Source organism: Petromyzon marinus, chromosome 33 (genome assembly GCF_048934315.1).
Source record: "Petromyzon marinus isolate PM22_M1 ecotype Great Lakes invasive population chromosome 33, UKy_Petmar_22M1.pri1.0, whole genome shotgun sequence".
In the NCBI taxonomy this organism is placed as follows: domain Eukaryota; kingdom Metazoa; phylum Chordata; class Hyperoartia; order Petromyzontiformes; family Petromyzontidae; genus Petromyzon; species Petromyzon marinus.
In genome coordinates, this window is record NC_133699.1 from 5,532,299 (window position 1) to 5,543,360 (window position 11,062).

At 49.2% G+C, this 11,062-nt stretch overlaps 1 protein-coding gene across 1 annotated transcript in view; it reads left to right on the forward strand.

Annotated features, from left to right (window-relative positions):
* The window catches only part of LOC116948351 (potassium channel subfamily K member 13-like), a 28,336-nt gene extending 17,774 nt beyond the window's left edge, over window positions 1-10,562 (forward strand). Inside the window, exon 2 of the mRNA XM_032964953.2 lies at window positions 5,791-10,562. Within this exon, the coding sequence (XP_032820844.2) occupies window positions 5,791-6,926 (1,136 nt within the window). The 3' untranslated portion in view covers window positions 6,927-10,562. The remainder of the gene's footprint in view (window positions 1-5,790) is intronic.
* The last annotated feature ends 500 nt before the right edge of the window (window positions 10,563-11,062 follow it).

Here is an 11,062-nt window from a genome sequence, read left to right on the forward strand (position 1 = left end):
CAGTGCGGGAGATCGTGGTGTCGCCCCTCATGGACCTCCGCCCGTACCAGACCATAGAGAATCCTTAGTAATGCTTTTTTGTACTAATGTTACTCGTAAATCGTAATTCCCGTACATCACTGAATGTAATGGCAATAGTAGTGACATAAAACAACTGGCAACATTTAAATTACACCTTTAAATTAAAATATTTCCTTTAATTATTGCTTAATCATCCAAAAAGTTATTGATAGGGGTTAACAAATACTAATTACCACAATGTTGTAGCTAAAACACCAGAAAATTTGAGCAGCGACGCACACAACAGCGCGTGCTCGTAGCGCGTGCAGACGAAACCACGTGACTCGAAGCGTCACTGCAGTTGGGTAACAATGACAGCTCAGACCGGAGCACCATTAGAAGGTTCAAAAAGTAAATTAGCATAGAGTTTTAGCCTTGTAGGTATATTGATACTGCACATGTAAGCGGGACTTACGAAAAATGTTTTTGCTGTTATAACTAACTACAGGGGTATTTTTTTATGAAAAAGAATACTTTTTTTGCTGAAACACGGCACAAAAATTGTATAGACAGTCATTTTGGTGTCACCTCACTCTGATGGTGTCACCCGGTGTGGTCCGCACCACCCGTACCCCCCTAGAGACGTCACAGTACCCCACCCCCTCTCCCCCCAACACCCACCCCATTCGTGACGTCGGGCGAAGGAAACCCCGTGCGTCGCTTTTCCACGTCACCACGTGACCACGTGGACGCGCTTACGTAGGGGGGGGGGCACTTTTCTTCGTCCCTCGATCGATCCCTCGGCCAGCGGTGGAGGACATCCCGAGTCCGTGTCTGCTGTGGGCGTTCGACGAGGGCGAGGGCGGAATCCGCTCACCGTCCTCTTGAAGCCAGCAGCAGCGGCAGCAGCAGCAGCAGGGGTTCCGACTTGGAGATCGACTTCTAGTTGCTGCGCAAGTCACATCCATATTCTGCAAGGGGAGGGAAAGAGTTTGTTCTTAGGAAATAATTATATCAAGTGGTTGAGTTTGGGGCGACACGGTGGCGAGATGTTAACGACCTCGCCTGGTATACAGGAGGTTGCAGACTCTTTGGTTCTATTCGGTAAAGTCACGTAGGTAAAAAAATAAAACAACAAAAATCACGACGTTTCGGCCACAACACAAGCGGCCTTCATCAGGTGAAGGGACCAGACTGTCTCGAGGACAGCGCTGGAGTGAAACACAGCCAAGCTCAGACCGCGACCTTTAAGCTGTGTGCGAGGAAACAAGGTGCCTTGACAAAAAATCTAGAAAGGAGGTTGCAGGTTTGATCCCGACCCTGACGCCTGTATATGTGGAGTTTGCTCGGGATGCGCCGGTTTTTCCCTCCACATTTAGAAAAGCGCGTTTAAAGTATTTGTCTGGTCTACATTTCCACGCGATGAGCCACTTCGTTGAGCTATCATTTGTGGCCAGGTCGCTTCTCAAAAAGAGCTCTAAAGCTCAGTGGGCCTTACCTGGGAAATAAACATAGCAGTAAAGAGTAATAGAGTGATTTGGATTATTGATCTATGATAGCAAAAACGAGAAGAGGTGAAGATAACTTAGCGTGATTTTTTTCGAGCAGTCATTGGCGACTGGACTGAGGACCGTGAACTCACTACAGCTGAGCACCCGACGGAGTATGAGTGGCTCGAGTTGCCACGTCTGAGGTGCAAAAACCGAGACATATCATGGAAAGAAGAATATTTCACAATTCCAGAAGAGACGATAACTTTACTCATTGGTTCTTTCGGTAAAGTCACGTATGTAGAAATAAAATGAAATTTAAATAAATCACAAATAAAAAAAACAATTAAAATAAATCACGACGTTTCGAGCGCAACACAAGCGTTCATCATCAGGTGGAAATCGGGCAAAACACATAGCGAGGGAACACACAGAGGGACATCACATACACAGGGCACACAGAGAACGAACGGCAAACTGCACGGAGGCAAATACAGCAAGAAAATGGGAGACGCGAATTCAACAAACCTTATATTCTTGGTGCTTTCGGTAAAGTCACGTAGAAGGGATACAATAAAATAATTAAACAATATATAAAACAATAATATTCTCACGACGTTTCGACTGCAACACAAGCAATCATCAGGTGTGAAAACCACAGCTGTGAAAACCATGATGATTGCTTGTGTTGCAGTCGAAACGTCGTGAGAATTTTATTGTTTTATATTTTTATTATTTTATTGTTTCCCTTCTACGTGACTTTACCGAAATAACTAAGAATATGAATCCCTGCAGTCACGAAAGCTTTAAATCTAAATTCAACAAACCGTATGAACATAATGCGATGCATCGTCATTTATTTTTTTTATTTTTTTTGTGATTTATTTAAATTTAATTTAATTTCTACATACGTGACTTTACCGAAATAACCAATGAGTTTAGTAATTCCTGCAGTCACGAAAGCTTCAATTCTAGGTGATACCTACTTGTGCTTATGGCACAACTGACAAAACCCAGGCCTTCAGATGTCCTGAGAAGACTTACAAAATCCCCGGGCATGGCAACTTTAAAAAGAGGCCAACCACTGGACAAACCAGGACACGTGGCAACCCTACGAGCGGCGGAAACCTGCATTTGATCTCGGTGGTGTCGACTTGGGGCCTTTGACCCCGCATAGTAACGCCACTGACAGCTTTGATCGCCCAATATCAGTGCGGGTATTTCAGATATTCACCAGGCTACGCCTGAAGCCAACCACTGGCTCACGCGCCTACATCGATATTCACATTTATAAAAGAACAAATGTCTGCTTAAGTCTGTTGACCTCAATGCGAGTCTGTCGGTGTTCCTGCAAGACTGTGGGTCTCTCTGTGTAAGTCAATGCATTTTCATTTTAGTCTGTACCTCATGCTACAGTAACCCACTTAGATCATTCGCCGGAAGAATTGCAGATATTCACCAGGGCTTTTTGCTGGCTTACCAACTTCGACTTGAACATATGTCGAGGTTGGTGACCAACTCTACACCCATACACAAATACAGGTGGCATTGACCAATCAGCCACCCGCCCACCATGTGAGTGGCAACACTTGTGTCTCACAGCAAGGAAGGTCTGGGTTCCAATTCCCAACTCAGACACCTCTCTGTGTGGACTTTGTATTCCCCTATTTTGCATGAGTTCCCTTCAAGTACTTTGGTTTCCTCCCATGTCTAAATAAAAACCACGCACAATGTAACAGCTATTGGCCAAAACAATCCCAAGGCGACAATATTTACGTGCAAATTATCAAAATGGGACGCGACACACACAGCAACATCGCCCTTCTACTGCGAAAACTTGGCAGGGCCCTCCTAAAAAGATAGTCTTGAGACTCCGTGAAGTTTTCGTGGGTAAAACGAGCGTCACAACAATAACAATAACTTTTTAGAAGCCCCACTCGGCTCAGACGTGCGCTGTCTCGCGAGAAGTCCCTGCGAGTGACGCCACCACAGCCGAGGCTGCCGTAATCCGTCAGTCAGTTTACGGCTCTTGCCCTTTCGTAATGTTCTGCTGCTGATCGGCTTAATAAAAAACTGTGTTAGATTGACAGCGATGCAAATGCTATTTTGTCATTCTTTGTTATTAATTATTCAAGAGCGGAGTGGCCCCATTCCAGGCAGCCAGGGACCACGATTAACCTGACCTTTCTGGCTTTGTAATTAGGCGTTGTTTAAATATGACAAGAAAAATCTATTAATAAACACCTTCTCCTCCTCACCCCACCGTTGGTTTGGTTTCGTGTAATGTCATGGCCGAGGAGAATATCTGGTCACGTCGCAGGAGACGTGACGTGTGGTTTGTCATTCAAAGGTAACTGCAGGAAGTCACAATCCACCTCTCAATTATCCATGGGCGGATTATCCGGGCCGTGTATTCACCGTGCTTTTGAGAGGGTGAAACAAGAAAAAACTAATTTTCTCGTGCGCGCTGGTTCAGTTATTGGCTGCTCCTAACTCGTTGAGGGTCAATTGGTTCGGTGCCCACGTGACCACAAATGTCGGCACCCCACCTTGAGTTGTCGTCACGCTCAGCGCGCGGCTTGAACACAAATTGCATTTACACATTCACTCCGCAAAATGAAAACAAACAAAAAAAATCTAGACAACGCCTGCATTTGTCCCAAACTCACTACCCACCGGCTACAGCGTCTGTCCTCGGAGTGACACCTTTGGCGTCATGCAGCTTTTATTTCGAAAATGTAAAAAAAAAATACGCGTCATTAATAACAAGGTGCGCTTCAATCCATTGTCCCGGTCACGTGTTTTTTTTTTTTCCCGAACTTGGGTCCTCCGGGGGTCTCTGCTGGTGTCGGGACTCTGCGTTTGCTGTGAGTGCGCGGTGCCGCGCCGCCAGTGGTTTGGGGGGGGGGGGGTTTGAGCTATGCAGTTGATAGTCTGCCAACTAAGCCAACCCTGACTGTGTGCAATAATTATTGCTGAATGGCACGAGAGTGAACGTGCACTTTTCAGCTTTTGTCGCACGTTCGTTAGCAATGGCCGTGTTTCTGGCTCATGTCACAGCAGGTTGTGCACACAAGCAGCAACGCGATGGCCGGAGAAGGCGCGAGCGAGTCAACGGCACCGTTATTGACGGTGGAGAACGCTAAAAGTGCCCTTGGGCGGAAACACGCCCATAGAGAGGAGCGATGTGGCCGGTGGTCGAGACTAACGACGGCGTGGCAGCCGAAGGAGGGGAAACGCTCCTGGGTACGGCAGTCTGATCCAGCGTGACGCCAAGCACTCATTCGTGGAACTTGTTAAGCAGCCCAATGCAGGACTCTCCCGAAAAAAGAGAGTCGTAAGACTCAGCAAGATTGTCATGTATCAATAGAGGAGGTTAGTGGTTCATCTTTGTTTTGTAAAACGCAGCTGTCTAGAAATTGCATCGTGTGCAGGGGCCAGGTGGAATGTTACATTGTAGAATCACGAGGACTAGCGACAGTTTGCTGAGGCCTTTATCCAGCAGTGGACTGGCCATGGCTTTTCTTTTCCTTTAAAACCAGTTCCAAAGCAAAGGCCCAAAAACACCAAAACCATCAACAACAAATGGCAATTTTAAATGTGTAGTGGTGAAGATTCAATTAAAAAAAAAATGGTAACTGAGCGAAGTTATGAGAACTTTGAATATAACGCGATGCGATGGGATTCCAAAGTGGCACGGTGCGAGGGACGAAGCAGAAAGAGAAGCGTTGTTGTGGACTCCCGCATTGCGGCGGTTGAACACAATGTGGATGAGACGACACGGTCAGTCCTGGCAGACCGAGTCCTCGACATCGGTGGACAGTGGCGTAACTACATTATCAGCTCAGCTGGTGCGGCACTCCGTCAAGTGGGGCCCCAATATTGGATTTGATCTGTCTCGCACGGTTGCACCGAGGCTATATATCACATAATTACGCTCACGGTATCGAACATTTAACGCTGTAAGGGGCGCTCCGTCTTCACCAAATAAGTTTGTTCTATTACACTGTTGTTGAAAACACATCTCATGGTGGTTGTCAAGGGGGCCCCAACTCGTAGCTTTGCCCACCAGGAGGGGCCAAGGCACTCCCCTGCCCCCACGCTGGTCACGCCACTGTCGGTGGAAGGAATCAGCGGGTGAGGTTCGTGGGAACAGCAACCACGGTAGTAGCGAAAGGAGAGCGACGCGGAGGTGACTTGACTGCCTTGTGACCGGGGCAAATCAGTGACTTGTGTGTGGGGGGTGGGGGCTGTTCCCATCCCCCCCCCGCCACCCGGGCCCCCTCGCTGTCGTCGCCAGGCTTCGGGATGACGACGCCGGCGACCGTGCCGGGCAAGGTGTTCCTCATCTTCTACGGCATGCTCGGCTGCTCGGCCACCATCCTCTTCTTCAACCTCTTCCTCGAGCGCCTCATCACGCTGCTCGCCTGCGTCATGCGCTCCTGCCGCCAGCGCCGCTTCTGGCGTAAGGGCCGGCAGGTGGCGGCCGCGTGGGTCTCAGAGGCAGGGCCCTCGGCGCCGGCGGCGGCCGCGGCCGCGGCGGCCGCCCCGTGCCCCGGCGGAACGCGGCACGACGGCGGGGCCCGCGAGGCGTGGAAGCCGTCGGTCTACCACGTCATGCTGATCCTGGGAGCTGCAGCCATCGCCATCGCGTGCTCTGCGTCGGCGCTTTACTCCGCAGTCGAGGACTGGAGCTACGTGGACTCGCTCTACTTCTGCTTCGTGGCGTTCAGCACCATCGGCTTCGGCGACCTGGTGAGCGGCCAGGCGGCCGTGGCGAAGGACGTCGACCAGAGCGCCTACCGCTTCGTCAACTTCGCCTTCATCCTGCTGGGCGTGTGTTGCATCTACTCGCTCTTCAACGTCATCTCCATAGTCATCAAGCAGCTGCTCAACTGGACGCTCAAGAAGGTGGAGCAGGCGCGGCGATACCTGTGGCAGCGCGGGTTTCGGCCGAGGGGACACAACGCGGTCGTTCCCAGCAACGTTCACCAGCACCATGAGCACAATCATCATCAGCAACATCAGCAGCAGCAGCAGCACGGTCGTCAGCAGCCTCGGACACAGCAGCAGCAGCAACAACAGCACAGTCAGCAGCATCAGCGGCATTGGCAGAGGAGGCAGCAACAGCAGCAGCAGCAGCACCAGAAGATGCGCACCATCTCCATCGAGACGGACCTGGGCGTGGACAGCGAGACGGACGGCGGGCGCCGCATGTCGGGGGAGATGATCTCGATGCAGGATTTCCTCGCCTCCAACAAGGTGTCGCTGGCCATCATGCAGAAGCAGCTGTCGGAAGCGGCCAACGGTATGACGGCAGCGTCGGCGTCGAGCGCGCCCGCCGCCGCCGTCAAAGTGGACAACGGGTTTTCGTACGGAGTGGGCTCGCTGGCCATCATGAACAATCGCTTGGCCGAGACGAGCGTCGTGAACTGAAGGAGCCCCGCTGAATCTTTTTTTGTTGTTGTCTAGCGGCACATTTGGTCGCTTTGGTTCGCGCAGGACCGATTTATGAACACCCCCCCTCCCCAAGCGAGAAAAGGCACGGGCGTGTCTTTTTTTGCAGAGGTTTGCGTGACCACCCTCCTATTCTGTCTCGCCGGAGAGATGCCAAAGGTGCACACGAGCGGTAGGATTTGCGAGCGGTGGCTCACGTCGTCGAAAAAAACGCAATGTGTGTGCACGGCTTCGAACGAAGGAGTACGACCACCGGCGTAAAGGTCACGGAGTTTGCACTACGAGTTGAACCACGAAAGAAATAACCTTTTTTCTTTCGATCATAAGTTTTTTTCATGATTGAACCTGAATATATTTTTTTAAAAATGTGACAATTTCATTCCTTTATAGGTCCATCAAAAAGGGCATGAACGTTCGTTAGATGGCAGAAGTCATCCGTCGATAAGGCAATGCCAGACCATGCACGAGAACATCACAGGCCATTGAATAGTTTGAATGGACTTTGCTGCCCCATCTAACTACAGCACAAGGCGAGATGCGGCACCCTCTCACTTGCATCCATTGAGTGCTTTAAAGCGTAGCCCAAGTGAGCTGCAATTTTGAAAAGTGTACTGCTGTTCACAGTGGTTACGCGATGCAGACTATCCTTCATGCCGTGATGGTATGCCGGCAGGGACATGGAAGGCAACTGCTGACAAACAACATTTTCACGAGCGCAGGGAAGTTTGCGGCACTTTGGCAAAAATAGAGTTATGGTGAAAGAAGCGAGGCCATTTGGAGCGCTGCTTGTACGCTCGCGTTCTTGAGACACTCCTGCGCGGTGCTTTGTCTGGTCTCGTCGCGAGACTCGCGGGTAAGTGGCGCATGAGCTAAGCCACGCGGTGCGAAGCTGCAATTATATGCGGCCATAAAAGCGCGTATTCATAAATTGTACAGGTGGCCACTAAAGCGCCATTCGTGCGGACCGGAAGCACACTTTTGGCATCATTTCTGATTCATATTCCATTCAAATAATGATCGACACCGCAGGCTTATTTGTACATTTTTTTAACACGCTCTGCTTTGGACTAAACGCAAAAGATTTCGCAAACGAAATTGCAGAATCAGAGTTGTAAAGAAGTTGAAAAAGGGACCATAACGTGGGTGAAATTGAAAATAGGAATGTTTTTTTCGTGGTGCAGTAATTTTCCGTCGTCTCTTCCGCTAAGCAGGGGGCCTCGGCCTCGAAATAATCTGGGTGCTACCCACAATCCACTCGCCAATCACAAAGAGACGAATGCAATGTACGTGTGTTTTTGCCGTGCTTTGTGGTACAAAAATTAAGAACATTTATCCTGCACGGCCTATTTAGGGTGTTAATGCATTTAAATTACGCTCGCACCTTATCGGATATTGTCTTTGTCTCAGCCTGCACATTAACGCACGCCTACTTAACTGAACGCTGTAAATTTCTGCAGTTCCCTCATCCCCCCCTCTCCCCGCCCCTCGCATCCCCCTCCGCTTACCACAGTGCAGCAGCAGCAGCAGCACACAGAAACCATTTGATGCGTTCCAATAGCGAGAGAGATCATGGTGCAAATAACATGACGGGAATACAGCTGTCGGATGCGTCTCTCACTGCTTTTGATTTCGATTCCGGGCTAAATCGCGAAGATCGCATGACAGCCCGGGAGAGCTGCGCTGACGCTTGGCACATTGTGTTGAGATTAAGCGGAGCCAAGGTAGTGGCTTTTTTTTTTAGCCGTTCAGGAGGATCTGCCAGGCAATGTGCCTGTTATCCGCGTTCGAGAGGCAAGTGGAATTTGAACAAATCCACAGGCAGGCAAATCACTCAGGATGTTGCGGCGATAAGAAGTCACCGTTTTTATACGAAAAAAGAAACGTGTAGGACAGAATATAATTGTAGAAAATGAAGCCATAGACAGCATGTAATGATAAGCACAAAGGAGCAGGCGCATGTAAATTGCCAAGTGCCGTCGTTGAGAAGGGTAAATAATAATGGAGCACTTTCTGGGTGTGTCACCACCTTTGTGGCGCAACGAAAACTGGGTTGAATCATGGGAAGAATATTCTACGAAACGGTAAGAACAGGGTCATTTTACTGAGTGGTGTATTAATGACACTACTGACAACACTGGGAGTATTTGATGACCCGAAAAAGCTTGAGCAAAATTCCCAGGACGGTTACACCTCAAAAAAGAGGACATCCTGGGAAAACCAGAACAGGTAGCAACCTAAAATATTCACGTGACGCTTGACTAACAACCACCCTCCGGAGAGTCCGTGTGATGGTTAGTTATATTTTTCCACTGAGATGCATATTTATCGACTTTCTTGCTACACAACTGTTTATTTTGGCAAAAAAATTTTATGAATACATTCAAAAACAGGGTCAAAGGAAATAGGCCGCGGAGTGACCTCGCACACTGCCTTACAGTTTTCTCAAATCGTCGCATTTTCCCCGAGAAAATTGGTAAGGCCTTGAACGCGGCAGGGCTGGGGTCATGTCACAGAGCCCATGGTTTAACCCCGTCTCATGAACTCCACGGATGCTGCCACAGCGGTGGTTATGCAGCGCACCGGTCTTGCAACCCAGAGGTCGCCGGTTTCATTTCATCATCTTCCGGTACGGTAGTTGAAACGATGGTGCAAGTTTCCCCCCCACAACGTCTCTGACCACCCAGCAGTGTAAATGGGTTGATCACAGTTATTTGATCGGCAGGTCGCGTGCGGTGGGATAACGCGTGGATGCTTCCACCTCTTCCAAAAAGTCTGGTCAGCATCGAAGAGGAGGCCAAAATGCCCTGCTAGAGAGTCTCTCTACAGCGTCTCCCGCCAGCATTGGCATGAGTAAGCAACTTCAGCTTCATGTCTCCACGTTTGGACAATTCCGAGAATGAGCACATGCATGGACAACCGAAGCCAATTCAACCGTAGGTTTCCGCAGCCATACTTGATTTTGGGTAAGACCACGCAATGGATGAACTCACTAATGATATTACTGAACCCAAATGTCAATGGTAAATCACTTACTGAAGTCATATCAAGGTACAGTAGCTCTTAAGAGCGGATGATTAATTACCAGCGTCCCACCCACTGTGGCTGGCCAAATTCACAATTGGGAGTCCAATGACAGGAACAGAATAATGGGAAAAGATGTTGGAAAACAAGTGCGGTCTGCTACTGCCCATGCTGTCGGAGCTTAGAGACACATCTACAGATGGGTTTATTTATATATTCGTAATGATATCGGCGAGGAAGAAAAAAACCTTAGAAGACATAATAACGAAATCAGCCGGCTGCTTAAGAACGAGACCTACGCGCGCGACACGGGGGAACAAGATATCCAAGACGCGACGCGAGCGTAGTCGCACGGTCGCTGTGAAATTCATGAATTCTTTTCAGGGCCACTCTCGCTCGCTCGCGTGGCCGGAAGAGAAGCCAATTTAAAAAAAAAGTTTCATTGCTCAAAGTAGCAGCTGGTGTCGCGAGCCGGTTATATATATATTTTAAAAAATCAACGTGTCTGTGGCACACGTACGCACGGAAGCACGTTTCACTTGCACTTCGTGGCACATGGTGTACTGCAGCAAAATAAAAAAAGAAGCACTCACATTTTTTTACTCCAAGTTCTTTATTTCACGTACGTGAATATGCAATCGCGCTGGGCGATTGACGTAGGCGAGCACGCCTACGCCAATCGCAGCTTCGCCCCGCTCCCAACGTCGCTGGCTAAGGGGCAAAACGGTGTGCTCTCAATCGGGTGGGGTCGCGAACGTTCCGCGTTGAGATTAGGGGGCGTTTATAAATAGAGGACGTGGATTTACATCGTTTTTTAATCACAGCCGTTGCTCCATCTACACCCTCCTCCCCTCCGAGTGCCGCCGCGTGCAAGTTTTACAAGTAAACAAATACTTTATTTAGCATTAATCGAACTAATTTCAATGGATTGGTATCATATGACGGTGATGTAGAGAGCGGTGGTGCAGTCGTTGGCATGTTGAATTCCATGCCATGGCTGAAATCAGTGGCGGGTGATGTCAAAATTGGTCTTCGCCATCCCCTTCTTCGGCAACACGCGTTGACCCGGCATGGTGAAGTATGGTCAAACAACC